At 39.1% G+C, this 26,461-nt stretch overlaps 1 protein-coding gene and 1 non-coding gene across 2 annotated transcripts in view; both read right to left on the minus strand.

Moving 5' to 3' along the window:
* Positions 1 to 26,461, minus strand: part of KDM4C (lysine demethylase 4C) — a 439,327-nt gene that overhangs the window by 406,561 nt on the left and 6,305 nt on the right. Inside the window, exon 2 of the mRNA XM_090274104.1 lies at positions 11,507 to 11,667. Within this exon, the coding sequence (XP_090130230.1) occupies positions 11,507 to 11,650 (144 nt within the window). The 5' untranslated portion in view covers positions 11,651 to 11,667. The remainder of the gene's footprint in view (positions 1 to 11,506; positions 11,668 to 26,461) is intronic.
* Positions 256 to 384, minus strand: LOC150013021 (small nucleolar RNA SNORA19). The gene has a single exon (XR_016511013.1). It is a non-coding gene; the product is annotated as a small nucleolar RNA SNORA19 (small nucleolar RNA).

A 26,461-nucleotide genomic window follows, 5' to 3' on the forward strand; every position in this document is an offset into this window, starting at 1 on the left:
AGGAAGATGCTCAATTCTCCCAAATACTCACCTTACTGATAATGATTTTTTTTTACAAAGCAAAAATTATTGAGGACTCACTATACCAAATAACAGTACTTGAATTAACTTCCTTTTTTAGTTGATACTGTTAACCTCCCAATTTTAAACGTAAAACTGAGAGACAGAATTAAAATAACTTCTGAAGTTCAGGTACTATTTATACAAATGAGAAAAATAAGTAAATATCTGTTTAGTATATATATACATTTTTTAACTTGTCTGAAGGTGACTGACAGTAACAGCTAAATTAGTCATGCTGTAAGTATACCTCCAAAGGTCTGTTTAGCACATCAGAAATATGTTTTCTCTTAACATAAAGATAAAATACAATGAAATGTGCATCAGTCAATATATGTTTAACTTCCTCTCATGCAATATAACAACTAGCAGAGTGGCATGCTTGTAAATGCTTAACAACCAGCTTTCTGGGAAAGTAAGAGGAATCTTGACTTGTAGCTTTTGCCTATTTCCATGATAACTATTCCCACCATGGCCAATTTGAACTTACCAATATGATGTCACTAAACATAGAGTAGGAAAAAGATGTGAACTATTAATTCCAATGTGCCTGTCTGTATGAGGTGGCTCGGCCCACCACTGTTTTCCCATAGTTACAGCACTGCCCCATCCCCGTAGTCAAAAAGGAAACATTCACAGAGACTTCCTAGGAATGAGCCTTCCCAGTGCTGTGAGATCAGATCCCACTATCCAAACAAAAAGTTGGTCATCAGTGCATGCTTATGACTGATTTATGAACAAAATGGGGAACTGTGGACCTAAAAAGGGGTTCTATGGAAGGTAACCACATAGGGTGATCTAATCATAAATTCCTAACTGCCCAGGTCATGGTGAATAATAATACCCCAGGCATATAACTTCTTAGTACAAGGTTTCTCTTTGCCTAAGCAAACCCTGTACATTGTTTCTGTGCATCTGGGTTAACACATTTGAAATATGCTATAACGACCCTAAAGAGAGCACATAATCTTGTTAACTATCCTATAATCTAATCCCGCTTTGCTTTTCTCCAACCTCTTCGTAATGTTCCTTAGTTCCCTCCTTAATTTCAAATACATAAAAAAAGCTGCAAAACTGTTATTTTCTGGAGCATTTGAGATTATGTTCCCTGATACAGGCTGTCAGTTTGGCTCAAATACACTCTCACCAAAAAAAAAAAAAAATTCAAAAAAGTTGAATATAAGATATCAAGTCAAAAAATAACTTAATTTTCATCAGCATTTTGGGACATTATACATTTTATTTCCTCCAACGTAATTAATTTAAAATGTGACAATAGACAACCATATTATATGTTACTGAAAACATGTACTCAGAACTTTAAAAGACTATGGATAGCCATACCAAATAGATATGGATAGACATACTACACTGTCTTGAAAACATATGAAAAGAGGAGGAGACTGTATTTAAGAATGTTATAAATACTCACTCTTTCTTCATCAGAAATAAGTCTGAGACTTTTGACCAAGATGGAAGTGTAGGTAGACACGCTCTGCCTCCTTCCACAACCATGAGAAGGATTATATCTACTTCAAAAAAAAAAAAAAAAAAAAAAAACAACCAGAACTACCAGAATATTGAACTGCATGAAGATCAACAGAGATATAAAGAAGTATTGGCTCATCCAGACAGTGCTGTAAGGTGATGAAACAGGTCGCCCCGCCCTGATGAATACCAAAGGCTCCTCCACTTACAACATAACAGATGCAACAGCTCTACCTAAGATGCAGAGGCAAATACAGGAGGCTGTCAAGTTGAGGAGACAGAGAAATACAGCCCAAAAAAGGGAGTAGATCAAGGCTCCAGTGGGAGAACTAAGCAACAAGGAGATAGCCAATGTAACAGACGCAGAGCTCTAAACACTGTTGATAATGATGCTCACAAACTTGACAGACATGATTGAGCACGACAAACATATAAGGGGAGAAGTGAAGGCTATGCTAAGTGAAACAAATGAAAATCCACACAAAATCAATGGCGAAGGGAAGGAAGCCAGGGTTCAAATCAACGATTTGGAACATCGGGAAGAAATAAATAGTCAACCAGTCCAAAATGAAGAAACAAGAATTGAAAAAATTGAGGAGAGGTTTAGGAATCCTCTGGGACAACTTTAAAGGTACCAACATCTGAATCATAGGGGTGCCAGAAAGAGGAGAGGAAGAGCAAGGAATTGAAAAGTTATTTGAAAAAATAATGAAGAAAAACTTCCCTAATTTGGTGAAGGAAATAGATATACAAGTCCAGGAAACAGAGTTTTCCAAACAAGATAGACCCAAACAGGATCCACCAAGACACATCATAATTAAAATGCCAAAGCAGAAAGATAAAATAGTTTAAAAGCAACAAGGGAAAAGAAGAGTTACTTACAAAGGAGTTCCCATAAGAATATCAGTTGTTTTCTCAAAAGAAACTTTGCAGGCAAGAAGGGACTGGCAAGAAGTATTCAAAGTGATGAAAAGCAAGGGCCTACTACCAAGATAGTTCTATCCAGCAAAGCTGTCATTTAGAATGGAAGGGCAGATAAAGTGCTTCCCACACAAGGTAAAGCTAAAGGAGTTCATTATCACCAAGCCCTTATTATATGAAATGTCAAAGGGATACGTTTACGAAAAAGAAGATCAAAACTATGAACATTAAAATGACAACAAACTCATAGCTATCAACAAAGGAATTAAAAAATTTTTTTTAAAACTAAGCTAACAACAAGAACCGGAACAGAACCATAGATATGCAGATCATATGGAGGGTTGTCAGTGGGGAGGGGGAAGGGTGAGATTGGGGGAAAAGGTGCAGGAAGTAAGAAGCGTAACTGGTAGGTTTAAAATAAACAGAGATATTAAGAATAGTATAGGAAATGGAGAAGCCAAAGAACTTATATGCATGATCCATGGACATGAACTGAGGGAGGGGGAGCTTGCTAGAGGGAAGTGGGGTAGCAGGCAGAGGACAAAGGGGAAAAAATTGGGACAATTGTAATAGCATAATCAATAAAATATACTTAAAAAGAAATAAGTCTGTGTAATTCAAATAAAATAAAACATGGATTTAGGGTTGAGAATGGCTATAGGGTTTGGGCTAATGTTCATATTAGAGGTTAGGTTATGGTTAGGGATTAAGGTTAGGTTTAAGGTTAGAGTTAGGTTAGGATAAGAATTAGGGTTGGGGTTAGGGTAAGAGTTAGGGTTAGGGTAAGAGTTAAGGTTGGGGTTAGAAATATACACTTGAGTTTAGGATTAGGGAAGGGTTATAAGTAGGGTTAAATTTAAAGTTAGGATTAGGATTAGCTGTTAGGGTTACGGTTATAGATTAAGTTAAAGTTAGGATTAGTGTTAGGGTGAGTTTTAGGATGAGGGTTATAGTTAGGGTTAGGTATGGTATTAGGGTTCAGTTCAGTTTAGGGTTCGCATTAGGAATAGAGTAAGTGCTAGAGTAACAAATTTAGGTTTAGAACTAAGGTTACAATTAGATAGTTTAAGGGTACGTTTAGTTTTAATGTTGGGATTAGGGTTAAGATTATAATTATGATTATTGATTAGGATAAGAGTTGGGGTTAGGGTTAGTGTTGGGTTAAGATTAAGGTTAATATTAGTGTTAAGGTTAAATTAAGAATGGGCTTAAAGTCAGGGTTAGTATTAGGGTTAAATTTGTGATTACAGGTTAGGATTAGGGTAAGTATTAGAGTAAGTATTAAGGTTAGTGTTAGGGTTTAAGTTAGGATTGAGGTTAGGTATAGGTTTAAGGTTAGGGCTACAGGTTAAGTTTGAGGTTATGTTAGGCCTGGACTGGGATTAAGGCTAAAATTGGGGTTAGGTTTAGAAATAGGTTTGTTACAGTTAGTGTTCAAGTTCAGATTAGGCTTTGGGTTAGGAATAGGGTACAGGTAAGCAGTGGGTTAGAGTTAGGGTTACAAAAAAGGTTATAGTTAGATTAGGGTTAAGGTGAGGATTAGGTATATGCTTAGATGTAGAGTTAATGTTATAATTGTAGGTTAGGGTTAGGACAAAAGTTAGAGTTAGGGTTACATAGGATTAGGATCAGTTAGCACTGAGGTTAGGTATAGCTTTAAATTTAGGGTTAGTGTTAGAAGGTAGGATAGGTTTTTGGTTGGGATTAGGGCTAGTGTTACAGTTAAATTTAGGTGTAGGGTTGGGGTTAGAATTTAGGCGAGGGATTGGGTTAGGATTAGGAATAGATAGGGTTAGGGTTAAGTTTAGGATTTAAATGTTAAGGTTAGGTTTAAGATCAGGTTTAATAAGATTAGAGTTCTTTCTTTTTTCTTAAAACATTTTTATTATGGTAAAATACATGTAGCATAAAACTACCATCTTGCCCTGGCTGGTGTGGATCAGTGGATTGGGCACCAGCCTGCAAATCAGAGGGTCGCTGGTTCGATTCCCAGTCAGGGCACATGCCTGGGTTGTGGGCCAGGTCCCCAGTTGGGGGTGCATGTGAGGCAACCACACATTGATGTTTCTCTCCCTCTCTTTCTTCCTCCCTTCCCCTCTCTCTAAAAATAAATAAAATCTTTTTTTTTAAATTACCATCTTGACTGTACTCAGTGATATTAACTACTTCATATTATTGTGCAAGCATCACCATCGTCCTTATTCACAACTCTGTTAATCTTGTAAAACTGAAACTAAACCTAGTAAAAAACTTTTTTGACTTAAAGTTTATTTTGTCTATTTGGGGGGGATTAGGGTTAGTTTTAAAGTTAGGTTTAGGTTTAGAAATAGAATTAGGGTTGCGATAGGATTAGGTTTAGGGTTAGCATTAGGCTTAAGGATAAAGTTAAGATTAGGGTTAGGATTAGGGTTAAATTAGAAAATTAGGGTTAGGATTAGAATTAAGGTTAAGATTGAGGTTAGGTATTATGTTAAGATTAGGGTTAGTGTTACGGGTTAGGTTAGAGGTTGGGATGGGGTAGGATTAAGGTTAGAGTTAGAGTTAGACATAGGGTTAGATTTAGTATTAAGGTGAGATGTTAGGTTAGGGTTTGGGTTAGGGGCAGGCATAGGATTCAGTTAGAGTTAATGTTAGGATTAGTGTTGTAAGTTTAGAGTTCGAAAGCTAAGGTTAGGTTTATGATTAGGGTTAGATTTAAAGAAAAAAACAAAAAAAACATGGATTTATTCAGGATCCTATTTAAAAATAAATATATCTAAAATCAAAATTAATATTATATTTAGAGTTAAATATTCTCCTGTCTTGTGAACAACATGGCAGTTGCTTATCCAAGAAGAAAGTTTTGTGGCAATTTTTTTCCAAAAGTTAGAGGAACAAGAAATACTATAAATTTACAAAAAAGTAAATAGTATCTTTGTAAATATCAAGTGCATATATTAATTTACTTTCAATTAAAGTGTTCAGGCAGAACTTTAAAAATTCATAAGTTCAGGCCTAAATCAAAAATCTTATTTTGGAACTGTAATTTTTATTTTATTTTTTTTCTTTCAATTTTATTTTGTACTAGTTTCAGTTGAACAGCTTAATGGTTAGACAATTATATACTTTACATAGTGGTCCCCCAATTATTACCAGTACCCCAACTGGCACCATACACTGTTATCACAATATTATTGACTATATTTTCTATGCTTTACTTACTTCCCATGACTATTTTAGAACTACCAATTTGTGCTTCTAGGGACTGTAATTTAAAAATTTAACACATTAGATACACATTACACAGGAAATGGAAGCACACCATACTGAGGATTTTTAAAGATTCCAAAATTAAACATTTATATTTATTTATTTTTATTCTCACTTAAGAACATTTTTTTTTTTCATTGCTTCTTAGAGAGAGAGAAACAACAATGTGAGAGAAGCATCAAGTGGTTGCCTCACATATACAACCAGATTAGGGATCATATGCATCCCAATTGGGGACTAAACCCACAACCCAGGCATGTGCCCTAGCCAGGAATCAAACCTACAACCCTTCAGTTATGGAACAATGTTCCAGTCAACTGAGCCACGTCAGCCAGGGCTAAACCTTTATGTTTAATGAATCAAATGAAGGAAACCCATTCTTCCTAACGTTTACCTTCCTGATTATATCAAAATAAAAATATGTATTTTATATCACTATCTTCCCAACCCCATTCTGAGCCCAAGAGCCTGTAGAAAATTTCTGACTAAAATCTGTATTTGCACCAGTTATCTTAAAATAAATTGCTATTACTACCATCTACCTACTGAGGAAAGAGCTAAAGGAAGAGTAGTGCCTCTTACAATCTTTCTTCACCTTGAGGGCATAGATCGCTATCTGTGCTTGTTAGGCTATTCCTGAAACCACATAGTGTGCATAATCTATGGCTTCAGAGAACCTATGTCCAGATTACTGTTGTGGAAGAATTTCACCCATTTTATTTGTAATAATGGTTCATCAAAATCTTCCCCCACAAAAACAATACAAGCTTTACATTTAAGGAGGCTGTCACTCTTTTTACTTTCCCAATTTGACTACCAACTTTATACATAGAAAGTTATAGTGTAAAACCTCTGATTCTGGAAATAAAAGTTACACCTAAAATATATCTAAAAGATGTTGGTAAAAGAAAAACCAAGACAGATTGTAACCTGAGGCCAAAGTCACTTCTGGAAGAACTGAAGAACTACTCAACTATTTTCTTCAAATCATAAACTATAAAATCAAAACCAATTCATAACATAAGTAAAAGGAAATCATCACAAGTTGAATAAATGAATATCTCCAATATGCTCAATAAGTCTCACTTTTTAAAAAGTCTAGACTCAGGTGTGTTTTGTCCAACGTTCAGAAAACTAATTGTACTATAGTTCTCATTAACTTCATTCTGATCCATAATGCCAAAGGCGGCACAGGTGCACTCATGTCTGACAATCCCTTGTGAGGGTAGCTGCTGCTTCTCCTTCTTATGTTACTAAACATGCCACCCTGCTACAGGACATTCATTAATCTCAGTGGAACACAATACAATGTATGTTTTCAAAAAACAAAAGGGAGAGAAGAACAGGACAAAGGACTGTATTCAGAGCCCAAAGAAGGGGACAGTCACCCAGAACTCACCCTCAACCAACTAAAGTTCTTGCCAACCTATTGCAAGTTTATCAAATGACCTGAAATGATATCATTCTCTTCAACTAAAGAATGACTTTTCCTCCACAATAATCTGGAAGTGTTGAGGTTCCAAAAATGGGATGTTTTGAAGCTCTAACCCAATGAAGTGGTTAAACTAAAGATCACTCATCTGAGAAATTCATTATAAACTTTTACTTTTTCTGTTTTATCTTCTCACCCACCTCAAATAAATCTTCATTCACCTTGATTTCCCCAAATTTTAAATCTTTTTTAGGAGGCACCTGAACCATACATAACAGAATGATAGACTTCAGGAAACAAGATGCCAGAACAGTCCATGAATTGAATTACAAGCAGCAGCAGCCATAATGCAGGAGGATTTGAACAATGACCCCTGCAACGCTGGAAGCTCTCTCTTCAACTATTGTCTACTCTCTCAGCTACTAGACCTTCCCACAGAAATGAGGATTCCAAGGAGAATTCGATAGCCAGCAACAGTCGAGTGGGCTCTGAGAGCCCAGGAACTTATGTAGTGATGCTGACAAATCTACAGAAACCCAGACTATGAAATTAACATTTAGAACAATAATGAAATGAAGTAAATGCTATAAAATAAACTCTTCTGAGGGAAAGTTTTCAACTGAAATAAAGATTTCCAGTATGGAAAGGATATACAGTCCATCTCAAGTTCAAGTCAGAGGAGACAATCTCTCTCTTCGAAAGCTAACTTTAGGTTTATAGATGCAAACCTGCAATGCAGTCCTCAGCATCTTTGTAACCACTCCTATGATGCTGAGCATATCACAGTTACCCCTGAGAGTACTCCCTAGTTCCTGCTCTGCCTCTCCCAACAAAGGGATTCTTCACATAAGAGCCATTGTGATCTTTTCAAAATAATATCACAAAATAACGAATGATCAAACAAATAGCCACTATGTCCTTCTGTCCTCTGCTTTAAAAGGTCAATGCTTCCCACTACACTTCCTATGACTGGACAAGCCCAATACCATTTGACCTCTTCCAGGGCTCTCACCTTACTCACTACCCTACCCCCTTTCCCAATGAACCCCAATTCCACAGAACCACTTCCTATTCCTCCCATACATGAAGATCAAATCACCCTCCAGGTCTCTGGGCTTGCTGTACTTTCTGTCACATCATACATATTTTTTAATTTTTTACTTAATATTCTTTTTTTATGTATATTTTATTATGTTGTTACAGTAGTCCCGATTTTTTTCCCTTTGCTCCACTCCACCCAGTACCCTCATTCCCTCCAGCAATCCCACACCCCCTTAGTTCATGTCCACGGTTTGTGCATACAAGTTCTTTGGCTTCACTCGTTCCTCTATTATTCTTAACTTTTCCCTATCTGTTTTGCACCAACCAATTGTCCTTTTTTATTTTTTTATTTTTTTTGGTGATAAAGGAAAAGAGTCTTTATTTAAAAGCTTCACAATTAAGGCTAAACTCTTTAAAACTCTTTAACACCTGAGTCCCCCTATCATTCACCTACCATTAGGGTTTTTTTTTTTTCAAGTGTATTTTATTATGTTGTTACAGTAGTCCCAATTTTTTCCCTTAGCCCCCCCTCTGCCCAGTACCCCCCTTCCCTCCAGCAATCCCACCCCCCTTAGTTCATGTCCATGGGTCATGCATATAAGTTCTTTGGCTTCACCCTTTCCTGTTATTCTTAACTTCTCCCTGTCTATTTTGTACCAGCCAATTATGCTTCTTAATCCCTGCACCATTTCCCCATTTCTCCCCCTTCTCCCTCCCAGCTGATACGATACCCCTCCAAATGATCCCCATACCTATGATTCTGTGCCTATTATGGTTTGCTTAGTTGGATTTTGTTTTTATTTTTTAGATTAAATTGTTCATAGTTGTGAGTTCGTTGCCGTTTTAATGTTCATAGTTTTGATCTTCTTTTTCTTAAATAATTCCCTTTAACACTTCATATAATAATGGCTTGGTGATGATGAACTCCTTCAGCTTTACCTTGTTTGGGAAGCATTTTATTGGTACTTCCATTCTAAATGACAGCTTTGCTGGGTAAAGTAGTCTTGGTTGTAGGTCCTTGCTTTTCATCACATTAAATACTTCCTGCCAGTCTTGCCTGCAAAGTTTCTTTTGAGAAATCAGCAGATAGTCTTACAGGAACCCCTTTGTAGGTAACTCTCTGCTTTCCTCTTGCTGCTTTTAAGATTCTCTATCTTGAACCTTTGGCATTTTAATTATGATGTGTCTTGGTGTGGTCCTTTTTAGTCTAGCTTGTGTGGGACTCACTGTGCTTCCTGGACTCGTATGTCTATTTTCTTTGCCAAATTTGGGAAGTTTCCCTTCATTATTTTTTCACATAAGCTTTCGATTCCTTGCTCTTCTTCTTCTTCTTCTGGCACCCCTATGATTCAGATGTTGGTCCCTTTAAAGTTGTCTCAGAGGTTCCTAAGCCTCTCCTTTTTTTTTTTTTCAATTCTTGTTTCCTCATTCTGTACTGGTTATTTTTTCTTTCTTATGTTCCAAATCATTTATTTGAATCCCGGTTTCCTTCCCTTCACCATTGGTTTTGTGTGGATTTTCCTTCATTTCATTGAGTATAGCCTTCACTTCTTCCCTTATGCGTTCGCTGTACTTAAGCATATCTGTCAAGCCTGTGGGCAACTTTATCACCAGTGCTTTGAACTCTTCATCTGTTAGGTTGGCTGTCTCCTTGCCTGTTAGGCTGGCTATCTCCTCGTCGCCTTAGTTCTCCCACTGGAACCTTGATCCGTTCCCTCTTTTGGGCCATACTTTTCTGTCTCCTCATCTTGACAGGCTCCTGTGTTTGTTTGCCTCTGTCTTAGGTTGAGCTGTCGCACCTGTTATGTTGTAAGGAGCAGAGCCTTAGGTATTTGTCAGTATAGGCAACCCATTTCACCACGTTGTTGCGCTGTATGGGGGAGAGGTGTCTTGAGAGGGAACAATACCGCCTGCTCAGCATGCGCCCATTTTCCAGGCACTTTTCCCACTTCCATATGGGACTGGCGCCTCTCTGGCTATTGCCCTGGCCGTCGTTCCCAGAGTGGGTGGGTGTGCAGAGGTTCTAGGTCCTTTAAACAAGCGGACTCTGCTGAGAGACCGGCAGTTTCTTCTTCCACCCCAATCCCCTCTGGTTTGCACAGTCAGAAGCAATAGGCTATAATTTCCCTGGCGCTGGAACCGTGAGCTGTGCGGTCTGGTCTGGTGCTGGGAGTGCTCCCTAGGTGTCCCTCCCTACTTTTTAAAACGTGTGACTGTGCTTTCCGCCAGCCCGCCACTGCCGCTGCTACTGCTGCCACCACCACACCATGTCCCGTCTGCCCCAGCTCTGCCCCTCCTACCTGTCTGGATGAGTATTTCTTCTTTTTATCTTTGTTGGACTTCCATGCAGCTCCATTTTTTTGGAACTTCTGGTTGTCTCTAGTTTTTTGGTAGCTGTATTCCTTCTTAGTTGTGGAGGGAGACACAGCGTGTCTGTCTAGGCCTCCACCTTGACCAAAAGTCCTCTGTCCCCCCATCTTGGAAAAAGTTGGTTTCTTTACACCCTTTGGGTGTCTGCTTGAATGTCCTTATCTCACTACCCTAAGAAGCTACCACTAGAATATAATAAGTTCCATAAAGGCAGCAACTTGGTTTGCTCTGTCCCCTCCTCCCACCTTCTCCCACATGTGGTATACGGCCTAGTACCTAATATTCACACTCCACCCTTGATGAACAGATAACTAAAAACAAAATAAAATAGGCAAATCTATAAGGGAAAGAAAGTAGATTAGTGCCCAGGGCTGGGTGCATAGCAGGGAATACAGAGTGACTGCTAATGGGTATAGTTTCTTTTGGGGGTGAAGAAGTTTTTGAATTAGATATGGGCAATGATTGATGATGTTCTGTGAATATACAAAATGCCATTCAATTGCATACCTTAAATGAGAGAATTGTATGGTATGTGAATTGTATCTCAAGAAATCTGTTTAAAAATTTTTAGAGAAAGAAATATAGAATGAAAAAAGAGAAGGAAAGAGAGAAGGAAGAATAGGAGGAGGGAAGGATGGGAGTAGTAGTTAAGCTTCCTCTATGAGAAACTGATAAAAGTTATAAATACTCTCACTCCTCTAAAACTCACATGTCGATCTCTTTGGTTTCTATGAACTGTTTTTGGTATTTTTTTTAAAAAGTCCTAGAACACAACCTAGTATAGAGTTTTTTAAAAATATTATTATTTGAAGAAATCAAATGCTCCATCCATATGAATTAAAAAGAACAAAGATTTTACAAATATCTTCCTTTGGAAGAAACAATGTCCCACATCACAAAGATTAAGAGCATAACTAACAGGCCAAGTGATCTGAGGAGAATCACCTTTGCAAGACCAGCGCGGTGGGCTCCTTTAGACTCCATGTATGCGAGGTATTTGTTGAACTCCCGGAACTCCTCCATGGAAGGTCTGAAGGTCATGATCTTACAGCTGGGATTCAGACGACTCTCTGCCTCAGCCACCTCCATGGTGGCTGGGGTAGTCTCTGTATAGAAGAGGAAATGGTCATCAGCACTGAATTATTACACAGTTAAGATTGGTGATCATTTCTCCCAAATGGCATATAAGCTCCCCCAGCAGCACGTCTTTTATTTACTTACCATTCCCTCTACCACCCTATTATCTCTCATCTCTTTCTGGACTGCTGGCTGGGCAGGGGGTGATGGGGGTGGACACGGGACAACACACACCGCCTCTAGTCATTCTTCTTCTTAAGCTCTTATTCCTGGTATTGAATCACTGACCTATTATACCACCGGCCTCCTCAAAATCCATCCTAGTAAGAATAAATGTTCTCATTTTGCAAGCAAGTAAAGTTATTGTTCCTATGTACCAGTTTTGAAAGAGACTCTCTCATACACACACCTGTATAAAGGCCCAGTCTAGGTTAAGTAGAATATGGACAATGTTCAACAGCCCCAGCAGTTTACTCAGGTGTGCTTCAACTTGTCATCATGCTTTCCTATAATAGTCAGTAACCAGGCTAAAGTACTAGACTCACCGAAAGGGGTAAGGTTTATCTTCACCATACAAGCTCACTGACTAGAGGCCAAACAAACTGCAATGCAAAACTGTGCTCAGGAAGGAATAACTAATGCCACCTGGGTTACTCGGAAAGGGGTAGAATTAAGACATAAGAAGGCACAGGAGCTTGCCAGGTGACAGAAAAAAACAGTCCTAGCAGCAGAAATACTTAGATCTATTCCAGGTATGGAGAGGAGAGGTTAGCTATCTGGAGCTTAGAAAGAAAAGATTACAAGAGATCAAAGTAGGAAAATAGGCAGTAGATTACGCTACAAAAACACAAAATACAAACTTAATCTTTCTATCAATAAACAGGTGATTCCTCCACAAACATTTCTTGAGCACCAGCACAGGGAGCTCAAAGGTGAGTAAGAAGCACCGGTGTCCCTGCCCCAGAAGGGAGTCCCACCCATCCCACTTTAAAATGCAGTAATATCCCTGGCATCCAACAGCTCAAACAACAAAGCCTCTCAAAACAAAGCTTTCCTTTTAGTTTTTTGTTGTTGTTGTTGTTGTTGTTGTTTTTTAATAAATTTAATTTGTCTGGCTCAAAGGCATTGAGAAGTGAGGGACGGCGTAAAGGGAAAACATGCAACAGGGTAAATAACAGGAAAAAAACAGATCAGGGCGACAAATAAAAATGTGATCACCATTCATTTAAGGTTTAAATAAGCATCTGTCTCACCAAGTACATGTGAGAAAAGTGATGTACATCAAAATTGAATTCTGCCACCTTTTCAGAATTTATAAAGGAAAAATAATCTGCAAGGATATATATGAACACACAGCAGAAAATATCCTGTACTCTCGCTGCCAATGAGAGGGGGCATGCAAAAGATAAAACCTTCCCCACATCCCCACCCACTTACACAGGTACACATGCCCAAATCCATGGGCTGCAGGATGGAAGTCTCACCTCTCTACAGGCTACACATGACCCTTTAGAGGTGTCGAGATCAGTCCCTTGTATAACTATCATGGCCTTGTCTACCAGCACAGCCTGCATTATACTTTGTGCTTCAATAGTACTCATGGATTTGTGCTTCTCTGAACAAGTACAGCTCTCTATGCCTTTGCCCAAATTATTTACTCCCACTGGAGCATCCTTTAAATCACAAATGCACATAGCATTTTATCAAATTATTTTTCTATATCTGTTATGATAGGTTTTCACCTTTATCTATTGTGATTAAACTCATATGTATTTCACAACCTCATGATGATGTATTATCAGAACGGCACACTGTGGAATTATTCATGCTAGTATTATATTTTAGGTTTCATATCTTCATAAGTGATGCTAGCTTATAATAGTCCTTATTCACACTGTCCTGTCTAGTCCCAGTATTAAGACTTGCTAGCCTGAAAAAAATGAGTTGGGAAGTGTTCCTGAAAGAGAGAAACCTGAAGTTTCTAAGGGTTGGAATTAAGTATCATTTGAATACTTTGTAGAACCTGAAAAACTATCTGAACCTGGTACTTCCTTTCCAATAAGACATGTAACTGAAGAATCACTTATCTTAATTGGTATATTTCTATTACTTCTTTTTTTTTTTTCTTTTTAAAGGTTTTGTTTATTTATTTTTAGAGAGATGGGAAGGGAGGGAGAAAGAGAGGGAAAGAAACATCAATGTGTGGTTGCCTCTTGTGGACCCTCTACTGGAAATCTGGCCTGCAACTCAGTCATGTGCCCTGACTGGGAATTGAACCAGTTACCCTTTGGTTCACAGGCTGGTGCTCAAGCCACACCAGCCAGGGCCATTGGTTAATTCTTGTATGTGCGCTGACCAGGGATAGAGCCTGCAGCCTTGGTGTATCAGAGACAACACTCTAACCAACTGAGCTACCCAGCCAGGGCACTTGCTGATGTTTTTTTGAACATTACATTAGATAGTAAGTTTTCTTTAGTAATTTTTATTTTAGAAAATTAAAAGTTGACAAGCCTATGTCAATCATTTATTCATTCAAGTGACAATTCTTTCCACAGCTAAATACAAAGATTAATCAAATAATTTGCATGATAAAATTCATTAACTTCAAGGACCTAAAGCCAATAAGGAAGAAAGAAAATACAACTTTCTTATCTTAGATTGGAAAAGATAAGAGAACTATCTCAAAAATGCAAAAGACATTGATTACTGAAAGAACCACACCCTCTATGGAAAAGATAAGGAAAGTAGACCACAACATCACCCTAAGACTGCCTATCAATACCTAAGGAAGTGTCCAACCAGTAGCAGAAGAATCTTTGCATTACTAACAGCAGAGGCAGCAAATATTTAAGCACTAAATATATCAAGGGGTTAACAAACTGAGTAAAGGTTACACAGCTTTGAAAAGATAAAACATAAGAGTTAACCAGGATTTTGCTATAGAGAACTTAACAAGCAGGTAGGTGGAAAGGGAGGCTTGGATGCTTGGAATCCGCTACCATCTGGCAGTAGGTACAGAAGAAAGAGAGAAAGAGAGACAGAAAGAAAGAAAGACAGAAAGAGACAGAAAGAAAGAAAGAGAGAGAGAGAGAGAGAGAGAGAGAGAGAGAGAGAGAGAGAGAGAGAGAGAGAGAAAGAGAGAGAGAAAGAAAGAGAGAAAAGAAAGAGAGACAGAAGGAGGGAGGGAGGGAGAGAGGGAGGGAGGGAGAGAGGGAGGGAGGGAGGGAGGGAGGAAGGAAAGAAGGAAGGAAGGAAGGAAGGAAGGAAGGAAGGAAGGAAGGAAGGAAGGAAGGAAGGAAGGAAGGAAGGGAGGGAAGGAAAGAAAAACCCTCCCAGGATAACTGCCTACCTTGACCAAAATCAGAAGGAAAACATTAGTAATAAAGATTGGACAACTGATCAGGAATTCCTTACCCTTTATTAAAAGTGGAGATCCAGAAGGGTGAGACCTCCTAGCAAAATTAACAATACAAGGCTGTATATAACTTCAGATTCTACTTCAAGGTACAAACATAAATACTGTAGGATTTGGGGCAGGGGGGTGGAACCAGTTGGGCACTGTGAGGCAAGGCATAAAGAAAAGGTGAGTGTGAGATGGGCCTTAAAGGTAATGGGATTTTGGTCAAAAAAAAAAAAAGTGAGCTATCCTTCTATGGTGCATAGAGGGCACATATCGTTGGCAGCCGTCCGTCTCGAGAGACGATGGTGTAGCTTCTTAAGAGTCTATCTGCACCGCCGAGAATGGCTGTGCAGTCCGACTCGGGAGTGACACGGTATCTGTCTCCTCCCATGTTGAATCGACATCTTGCGATGACGCTGGAGTGTCCTCTCCAGTGGAGCTGAAGCTACAGAGCCTGGGCAGGGTGATATGGAGGGTCTGCTGTTGCCCATGCAGCAGACCCCCCCTCTCTTTGCAGCTGAAGGGTCCAAGGGAAAGACGGAGTCAATACAGCTTGGCTTCAGGTGCGCCGCAGGAGTTGCCGGTGTTGACTACAACGTCAAACCGCCTTAGGGACTCCGGCTCCGGATTTTCTGTCGGGGTTTACTCCCTTAGCCTTTCCCCTGAAGAGGTATGCCGCAAGGCAGCGGAGGTTTTTTGGAATCAGAGTTTTCCTTCTCTGATGTGCCCTGACTGGAAGATCGAACCAGCGACACTTAGCTCGCAGGCCGATGCTCAATCCACTGAGCCAAACCAGCCAGGGTCATAGAGGGCACATAGTAAGTACACTAACATAGGAAATATTAACTCATTTAATCTGCCTAAAGGCCCTACAAGATAAGTATTACTATTAACCCTATTTTATAAGTGAGAAATTAGAAGCCCAGAGCAGTGTTCTCAAATGTTTTGGTCTCGGGACCCCTTGTACTTTTAAAAATGATTGAAGAACCCAATAATAAAGAGCTTTATTTATGTGGGATATACATGGGAGAGACCCTAAAAGAAGGAATTATCTTCTGGAGGGAGGGCCCCTTATAATACAGGCTTCCCCTGCTCGGTGAGTGTTCTAGGAACCCATCTGGCATTGTGGAGAGGACAGGTTCAGCTTCAGTGAATTTTTTTTGAAGACTCAGTGTGTTTGCCCATTTCATTCGTCGGCAGCCGTCCGTCTCGAGAGACGATGGCGTAGCTTCTTGAGAGTCTATCTGCACCGCCGAGAATGGCTGTGCAGTCCGATTCGGGAGTGACAATCCCTGCCGCACTTGGTACAGGTGAAGGCAGATGGCCGTTGTTGCTGCTGTTGACGCTGCTTCCGCCTCGATCTTTTCTGGACCACCTCCTCATTGCGCGCACCCTCTGTGTGTGACGTACCTTGCCTGACCGCAAGCCTCCAGGCTAGGCGGTCGTCTGCTTGAACTTCCCATGTGTTGAGATTGATGGAGCATTGTGTCATGTCCTTTTTGCAGATGTCTTTGAACCGCAGTTTTGGGCGCCCTGTCATCCTCTTGCCTTCTGCTAGCTCGCCGTAGAGGAGGTCTTTGGGGATACGGCCTGCATCCATTCTTTTGACATGGCCGAGCCACCTGAGGCGTCTCTCGCTAAGAACTGCATGCAAACTGCTCATATTGGCTCGCTTCAGCACCTCGGTGTTGGGGACCTTATCCTGCCAGGCGACATGCAGGACGCGTCGCAGGCACCTCATGTGGAAGCTGTTGAGTTTCCTTTCGTGCCTTGCGTAGGTGGTCCACGTCTCGCTGCCATAGAGGAGAGTGCTGAGTACGCAGGCTTGGTAGATGCGCAGTCTGGTTTTCTCAGTGAGGCTGGAATTGTTCCACGCTCGCCGGTTCAGTCTGGCCATAACTGTGGCTGCCCTGGCTATTCTCCGGTTGACCTCCAAGTCGACTGACAGAGAGCTCGAGATGGTGGACCCGAGGTAAGTGAAGTCGTTGACAACCTCCAGGGTGTATCCGTCGATGGTGATGCATGGGGGAGTCCCCGTGCCTTGAGCCATAACATTCGTCTTCGTCAGGCTGATGGCTAGTCCGAACTCCTTGCATGCGTGGGAAAGGCAAGTGACTAGCTGCTGGAGTCCCTCTTCGGAGTGTGATGTCAAAGCTGCGTCGTCGGCGAAGAGCATCTCACGGATGAGCACCTCTTTGACTTTGGTCTTGGCTCGTAGACGGGCCAGGTTGTAGAGCTTGCCATCGGATCTGGTGTGAATGAAGACACCCTCGCTGCAGTCCTTAAAGGCGTATTGGAAGAGCATGGAGAAGAAGATTCCGAACAGCGTAGGCGCGAGGACGCAGCCCTGCTTTACTCCGCTGCTGACTGGGAAGGCCTCAGAGGTTGCGCCGTTGTAGGACACCGTGCTGTGCATGTTGTCGTGAAAGGACATGACCACAGCAAGCAGATGTGGTGGACAGCCAATCTTCCGTAGCAAGCTGAAGAGTCCGCTTCGACTGACCAGATCAAACGCCTTCGTGAGGTCAATAAAGGCGAGGTAGAGTGGTTTATACTGCTCGTGACACTTCTCCTGCAGCTGGCGTAGGGAGAATATCATGTCCACTGTTGAGCGGCCAGCTCTGAAGCCACACTGGGACTCTGGGTAGACGCGGGAAGCAAGGGTCTGCAGGCGGGCAAGAGCGACCCGGGCGAATACTTTGCCGATGACGCTGAGGAGAGAGATGCCCCGGTAGTTGTTGCAGTCGCTGCGGTCTCCTTTGTTCTTGTACATGGTGATAATGTTGGCGTCTCTCATATCCTGGGGGATGTAACCCTCCTTCCAGCAGAGACAGAGTAGATGGTGGAGCGGCTGTAGCAGGACTGGTTTCCCGCTCTTTAGGATTTCTGGAGGGATTCCGTCGCTTCCTGGTGCTTTCCCGCAAGCGAGGCGGTCGATGGCTTTGCCGAGCTCTACCGCAGTAGGTGGGGTGTCTAGCTCCTCCATGACTGGTAGGTCTGGGATGGCGTTAAGAGCAGTGTCTGTTACGGTGTTCTTCGTTGCGTACAGCTCGAGTATATTGAAATATACTTTAAGTTGTAGACCCAGAGAAGATTCATCTGATGTGAATGCCAAGAAGGAATTTATTTTCAGAGATGGACTCCCCATGGTCAAGCAAAGGCCCAAATTTTATAAATAACAGGAGTCTATCAGCCATTTGCTGACAGGAGCCCCTCAAGTAATCTGTATCCCAGTAATAACTGCAGAACGAACTCTTATTTACCTATCTGAGCTGACCACTGCAGAAGAACCCTAGTTTCACCTTTCTACCAATGCCCTGAGACCTGCCCCCACCAATCTGAACTACACAATTTGAACAACCTGGAAATTTCATTTTATGTAATTGGGAAGTTAGGTGGGAATTTTCTCTATAAAAAATGGCTCTTTTATCTTGGTAGAGCACAATTTAGGTTGCTCCCTGATTCTGTGTCTCCAAGGCTGCAGCTACTTTTGCTTAAATACGTGCTTTTTATTCTTTATTACAATCTAAATTAATTTTGGTTTACAAAATTAAACCAAGAATTTTTTAAATTTCTACACTAAAGCCATTTTGTAATACCAAACAAGCATTCCTAGTTTTTAACTTTGGTAATTCCTTATTTTTGTATATTAAATGTATCAAAAGCAAGACAAACCTGCATGCCAATGAACAACCTAACATTGGGCTTTAAACTGTTTTTAATTGTATCTTGTGACATTGTTTTAATTGAAAAATATATGATTAGGCTATATATTTGTATTCAACCACTTAGAAATAATTTGCTTAGGTCTCCTCCTCTTATTCTTACAACCAGAAATACTTACAAACTTACAGATTCAATGAACAATCAAATGTGGCTCCTTTGGAAAAATAACTAACTTTTAAATAATCATCAACTACAATATAACATCAATGATGACTTTAACATTAAAAGGTAACTTTTGAAACCCTGGCTGGTGTGGCTCAGTGGATTGAGCGTCACCCTGCGAACCAAGTGTCGCTGGTTTGATTCCCAGTCAGGGCACATGACTAGGTTGCACGTCAGGTCCCCACCTGGGGGTGCGAGTGAGAGGCAACAGCACAGTGATGTTTCTCTCCCTCTCTTCCTCCTTTCCCCTCTCACTAAATATATATAAATAAACAAACAAATTTTTTTTTAAAGAAGGTAACTTTCGTAGAAAAACATTTGCAAACTAGAATAAAAATCTTTTTCTAGCTGTGTGAACTATGCATCCTACCAAAACATTTGATCTTGGAGGAAAGCTTCACATAAATGTAACATAAACAACAGGAAAAAGGTTAGACAGCATTAATTCTAAATAAATCTGTTTATCTCTAAGTAATTTGTAGTGTTTTATAAAAACAATTTCTTACATTGTGATGCAGGAATATGTCATGTCACATCTTACAATTCAATTTGTCAAAGATACAGAGAAGACAAAGAAAAGAAAAACAAAACTAAAGTATAAAAACAGACAGTGCTAAATCCTTTTAGGAGGAAAGAAAAATTTTAATTCTGAAGTGATATAGAAGGTACATTTACATTTAATTGAAAAGTATCTGACATATAATGATCACCAGACAGAGAAAGAAAAGCATCATCTTGATATTAAGTTTATTTAAGAATAGAAAATACCAATTTAAAATGACCAATATTTCCTTTACTGTTAAGACTCGCCTTCCAAACCTACTATTTTTAATTTGAAACCAAAAGTAATCTCTAATCTGCATATCAATAACACATCTAAGCAAAGAACAAAAATGCTTTAACAATTATGAAGACTATCAAAATCATTTTTAAAACATACAAACTTAACATTGTATCTAATTATGAGAGACCCTTATAAAAGAACTACAAAAAGGAATTCTGAACAGTTTTCAATAAATATTACCTTTAAAAAATTTAACTCTCCATTTATTCCAATTTTTAGGAAAATGACAAAATTACACAAGAATTTGGATCCAGAGAGGAACCCCCCTCCCCCCCCCCAAAAAAAATGCAAGCAATGCCAACTAATAATTTTAAATAAATAGAGAAAAGGATTGGTCTCCTATGACTACAAATATACAAATGTGATTCACCTTCTAAACTCTTACTATGCAGTGGAATTTGTAAGGACACAAAACAATCAAAGAAAGTGATTTTGACAGTTTCCAAAACTTCCATTTAACGTGACTATGAGGTACAACTAAAAGGTTGCTGGACTTGGGCTGTCTCCCTCAGGAGGCCTAGAAAGGAAGAAAACACTTCCTGGCACCAGAAAAGCTACCTGAGTCTCCCACGTCCCCATGCCCTGACCCAATTCACCTGCTGAGGCTTCTTGGCTACCAAGCAGCACATGGCCTCCTGCAGGCATCTGCCAAAGGCAGGCCGGCTTACCAGCCACTGGTAGACATGTGACTTCCGACATCGGACTGCACCACCGGCACACCAAAGGGTTCCCTGGCACCAGGGGTGGAACAGCATCACCATCAGCTCTCCAGTGAGATAACATCTGACCTTACCTAAACTATTTAGGGCTAAGTAAATTACCCATTCTTAGTTTCAAGTATAAAAAATGAGGCCCAAAATGTTAAATATTTTGAAAACATTTAAATGCGATTTAGTATGGAAAATAACAAACAACAATCTGCTGGTCCTTGCTTGTTTCACTATTATTGAATGCAAAGAATACTATTTTTAAGAACTATGACAATCTGCACAATTTTGGTAACTACCTGTCCAAAAGACCAATTTGAGGGAAAAGGATTTGCTATGTTTTCATCCTATATACAATGTTTGGTGTAGTACCTTGCACAGGTATTTGCTGATAATTGATTCTTTTATTTTATTTTATTCTTGTTTATTCTATTACAGTTGTCCCAATTTCCCCCCTGCTCAATTCCCCACTCCCACAATCCATCCCCACTCTGTTGTCCATGTCCACGGGTCATTCATATAATTTATATTCTCTTTAGTCTTGATACCAATACAGGGCTTTCTTGACATGCAAACAAATCTAAAAGTATTTTCACGTCTACCAGATGAGTTTAATCTTCTTCAAAATCTCAAATATTTAACCAAATTATCATAAACACAAATGTAATCATTATACAAACACAAAGGAAAATCATGTTACTTGATGCTTCTCAGTGATTATAAAATATGGTTAAAATAAATACAAGACCAAATTCTCAATAATGTCCACAAAAATAAACTATCTAGGCCATGTATTATTTGATTCATAATTTTTCTTTGTTGTTAATAGCAAAAAAAATGCCTCCATTTACCCCATCTTTCTCCATGTACGTGGTCTTTCAAGGGGAAGGCACAGTCCATTTGCAAACTCTTTCAACAGTGTGATATGAGAGTTATCCTGAGGAACACAATTTGAACACCAACATCTTATTAAAATAAAACTTAAAAAAAAATCTTGCATTTGCTTGGTTCTTTACTGTGCTTTAACACACATTATTTCATTTTTATTTTTTATTTATTTACTGATTTTAGACAGAGAGAGGAAGGGTGGGGAGGAGAGAAACATGGATTTGTTGTTCCACTTATTCATGCACTCATTGTTCGTTTCTTGTATGTGCTCTGAGCAGGACCCAACCCAAAACCTTGGCATATGGAGACAACACTCTAACCAACTGAACTACCTGTCCAGGGTTTCATTTTCATTCTTAAAAGTTTTTTGAGATTAGCAGACGGTGATTTTTCCCACTTGAGAGATGATCAAACTAAGGCTTGGAAATAGGAATGATTTTCCAAGTCATATAGCAAGTAGGTGCAATGAGCTGATTGCACGCTTAGCACCCTCCAGACTCAGTTCCCAAATATAAGTGACCTCTTTGCTAGGCTTTTCAGCTACCACAAAAAAACAAACCAAGCCCACTAAATTTAGACAAAATCTGCAGCAGCAAGTCCAGATGGTATCACAGAATTACATTCGATTTTTTTATTATAATTGCACTTTTATTAATATCAGAGGCTAGCAGTCTGAGAAGGTGGTGGGTTAAAGCCCTAATATACATCTTCTACACTCAATTTTTAAGAAACAAAATCCAATGTTATTTAAGCTATTCCTGAGCAAAAAAAAAAAAAAAAAAAACATAGCAAGCTTTAAAATCCTTTAATAAGCAAAATTACAAGAGCATTAAAATCTTGCTCCCTGGAATATGTCCTAAGTTTGGCGCAAATAAACTCATAAAAATTATTTTTTTTAAGATTTTATTTATTTTTAGAGAGAGAGAAAGAGAAGGGGAGAAACAGCAATGTGTGGTTGCCTCTCACGCACCCCCAACTAGGGACCTGGCCCGCAACCCAGACATGTGCCGACTGGGAATTGAACCAGCAACCCTTTGGTTTGCAGGCCGGCACTCAATACACTGAGCCACAACAGCCAGGGCTAAACTCATAAAAAATTTTTAAAAAGAAGAAGAAGAATCAAGTCTAAAATAGGTTAACAACAGAATTTGACAATTGGCCTAAGAGAACTGCAAAACAATTTTCACTTAAAAGCAATGATTAAAACTCTTTTTAAAAAGGAGCAAACAAAATCCAAAAGCACATAAAAATAATAAATCATGACCAACAGATTATTCCAAGAATGCAAGAATGGTTTAATATCAGTATGTTTGTTATAGGATTCTTTGTGTATGTGTGTGTGTATGGTTCAGTATATAAACACATACACATATAAATGTGTATCTGAACTTATATATATTCTCTAGCTCTATTCACTAAGCAACATCCCCATATCAATAATACCTAGATCTTGGCTTCTAAATATTTGGGGTTGGGAGAGTTCAAGATGGGTCTAAATATCTCTCTGCACCCAAAAGGGAGTGCTCAAAGAATGATGTGACACGTCAAAAGGATACAAAATCCCACTTGAAGGACTCCCATAGGCCAAACCTATCGCAATTTAAGCATTAATATAAATATTCGATAACATTAACAGATTATACTCATTGAATAAAATAGGAACCATAAATCCAAATTGAAAAAAATAAATGAATAAATTAAAAGTTTGATAAGGAACAAGGGATTTACACTTTTCCCAAAACAAACAGTACCTTTAGAACAGAGAAATACTAAGACTCTATCTTAATCAAGCAAAGTGAGCATTACCAGAAATAGAACAAAATAAAATTGTGTGCCACCTGATAAGATATAATTAAAAGAATACAGCTTAGTTTAGCCCTGGCTGTTGTGGCTCAGTGAATTGAGTATCAGCCTGGGAACCTAAAGGTCACCAGTTCAATTTCCAGTCTGGGCACAGGACTGGGTTGCAGGCCAGGTTCCCCAGCTGTAGGCATGCAAGAGACGACCAACCTGTTTCTCTCACACATCCATATTTCTCTCCCTCTCTTTCTCCTTCCCTTCCCCTATCTCTAAAAATAAAAATTAAAAAATCTTTGAAAATAAAAGAAAGAAAAGAAAATGAGAACAGGGCTATGAAGGCCCCTTAAAAGTGCTGTCACTTATGCAAACGCACAGGCGCACACCCTAAAAGGTCCTATCTGTACAGCCAACTGTCCTTACTTTAACATTTCTCTCTAATTTAAAGTTTTCCTAACTCCTTCCTTAACAAATAGTATAGCAACATTTACAATACCTGTTTTGTATGGCTATCAAATATTTTCAAATATTTAATTTAATCTACTATGCTTGAATGTTACAAAACTAAATTTCAAACACAGGTGTGGGGAAACTTACTGAGGATTACACATTTAAACTATTACTGTATGTTTCTTTCAATTTTGTTTCTAAGTCTCACTATAACTAGATATTTACCAAATTTACCACAAAGAAGATATCACCTGTATATTCTCTAATTCATCCAAAACCTTCTCCATCCCTTCAACTCATGTCATACAGCTGGGTTTAATAAGGAATATTAGAACTTCCCAAATTATCAAGCTCTGGGCAACCATAAGGGAACATTCATTATCAACATGCTTGAGCTGGGCAGGAAGAAATGAAATCCTGTTTCGGCAAAAAAGATGAAAAACAAGGCTTGGTAAGCTTTAATAACTTAGAAAAGAGAAAAAATGTGGCTAGGAGCAAAAACATGGATCACTGTGCAGTGCAAGGTTATAAATCATGAATGTGAAATGTATGGTCCCACCTGGACAAAGGTCTCCAAAATACAGCCACTAGAAACCTGCATTCTATCCACCATCTTAATAAAGGTGTTATTTCACCTATTTGCAAGTACATGTTAATATATAGGAAATTTGTTTTTTCAGACTGAGCCTTTCTGATTATAAATGCAATGATGTTTAATCTCAAAAAACTTTTTAATAAAGGGAAATTAAAATCACCAGTAATCCCACCACCACGTTAACTTTGCAGCGTATATTTTCTAAACATATTCACATTTAAAACACATTTAAACACAATTTAAATCATACGATGTATGCAATTTTTGTATACTGCTTGTTCCATTAAACATAGGTTTGAACTTATGTGTTTTTAAAGATTGTTCCAAGTTATGAATCTCAGCATAGTAATCAGTTAAAATAGACACTTTGGTTATTTCTAATATCATATTTAGCTAGCAAATAGTTTATAAAATATCAATATTTCATGACGGAACCAAACAGCTCCCACTGTTAAGTGAACAAATGAGAACCACACCTCTAGGGATCAGCTCTAGTGATCCATTGCACTGTGACACTCTTACTCAGCCAGGCTCCTTAATTCACACAATCACAAATACTTACTGCTTTGCCTTGATCTTCTTGTTCTCATTGTAGGAATTTTGTTTGGTTTGTAACAAATTAAGAAAGCAATACTCATGAGAGGCCAGCCTTAAAATTCACTGGCTGACCACACATGTAATGAGCTCAGCCAAGTAGGGTGAAAAGAGCACTGGCTATTAGTGGCCCAAAGACACCTGGAAGACTTAAGGGAGAGTCAGGTGTAGATTTTTCTCAGTATGACCTTAATTAACCCTCCTCTGAGATCAGGCAAAACAAACTTTCAGCAGTCATCTTTCCTTTAATGGGGAAGGTGGTGGTATTTAAATGTATACTTGCATTTTCCATCAGAAAAGACTAAGAAATAGTCATTGTGTTTCAAAGGAGAAGATGCTAATAGAAATGAAGCATTTTCCTTATATTGCCTGAGAGCTATGCTGTTCAAACTACAGTCTGCAGTCCTACCTTATATTTTTATATGTAATATAGAACAAAACAAAATACCAGACTAAGTCACAGCTGGCAAAGTATTGTTCTGTGAAATTTTTGTTTCAGTTCTATATATGTACATGTGTGTTGGGTCAGAATGGGTTAAATATATTTCCTACTGTGTGCTCTGGTTTTAATTTCCTTGGTTTTTTTCATATATGTAAAAACGTTAATTTGTACAACAAATGCTTTTTGAGCAGCTACAGTGCAGTGCTGGTGAGACAGTGGTGTGCTGGTATGATGTAAGTGAATATAGTACTTGATCCCCACCCTTGTAGAATTCTTAATTTAGGAACAAACAATCAAATAATCACATATATATATAAAATTATAAACTGCTAAGTGTTATGGAAGGAAAAGTTTAGGAAATTAAGCTAATCATTAGGGAAGCTGATTTAGATTGAGGAAGAGGTGGGGTGACAGGTCAGGATTCTCGGAAGAAGTACATTCGAGCAGAGACCAGAAAGATGTACAGAAGGAAGCAAGGGGGAGGAAAAGTCTGCCTGGCAGCAAATGGCACTTTCAGCAAAGAGCTCCACAGTCTGAGAAAAAGAAAAGCCAGCGGGCTGAGAGGAAAAGACCATCTAGAAAAGGCTGGGGGGGTGCTTTGAGGGGGGGCATGGGAAATGTCCTCAGGGCAATGAGGAGGATCTGATTTGCATTTTAAAAGCTCACTGAATGGAGCAGAAATAGGAAGGAGGCTGAAGTAAATACTGAGATGTTGCCAGGTGAACACTTACAGACTGATACATATTTAGAAAGCAGAAGTTTTGACAAAATTTGGTGATAGTTTGGGCGTGAGCACTGAGGAATCATGGCAATTACTGATAATTTTTCTTTTTCCTCTAAATTCTCCTGTTTCCAGATTTTCTAACAAACATGGATTTTTATTAAGTTTTGTTCTCTGTTCATGAAGGTCATATTGATAGGATAAAATTCAGACAATACACATACACAAGAGACAAATTGTCCATAATTTCATCACCCAGAAGTAAGTAACCACTTTCAATATTTTCTGTGTTTTTTCTGGGTAGAGAGCAAACAGTGATACCCAGCTAACAACGTGATTATTTAAGACTATGAAGAAGATTATAGAATTCTGCCACAGCAAGTATACAGGACTGAGGAAAGACTAACTGGAAGAAGTGGCAACTGAGCTGAACTTATCTGAAGGATGAGATGAAATTAACCAAAGTAGTACGGATAGAGGTAGCAGTCTAAGAAAAG

Source organism: Furipterus horrens, unplaced genomic scaffold (genome assembly GCF_987537825.1).
Source record: "Furipterus horrens unplaced genomic scaffold, mFurHor1.1.pri manual_scaffold_4, whole genome shotgun sequence".
In the NCBI taxonomy this organism is placed as follows: Eukaryota; Metazoa; Chordata; class Mammalia; order Chiroptera; family Furipteridae; genus Furipterus; species Furipterus horrens.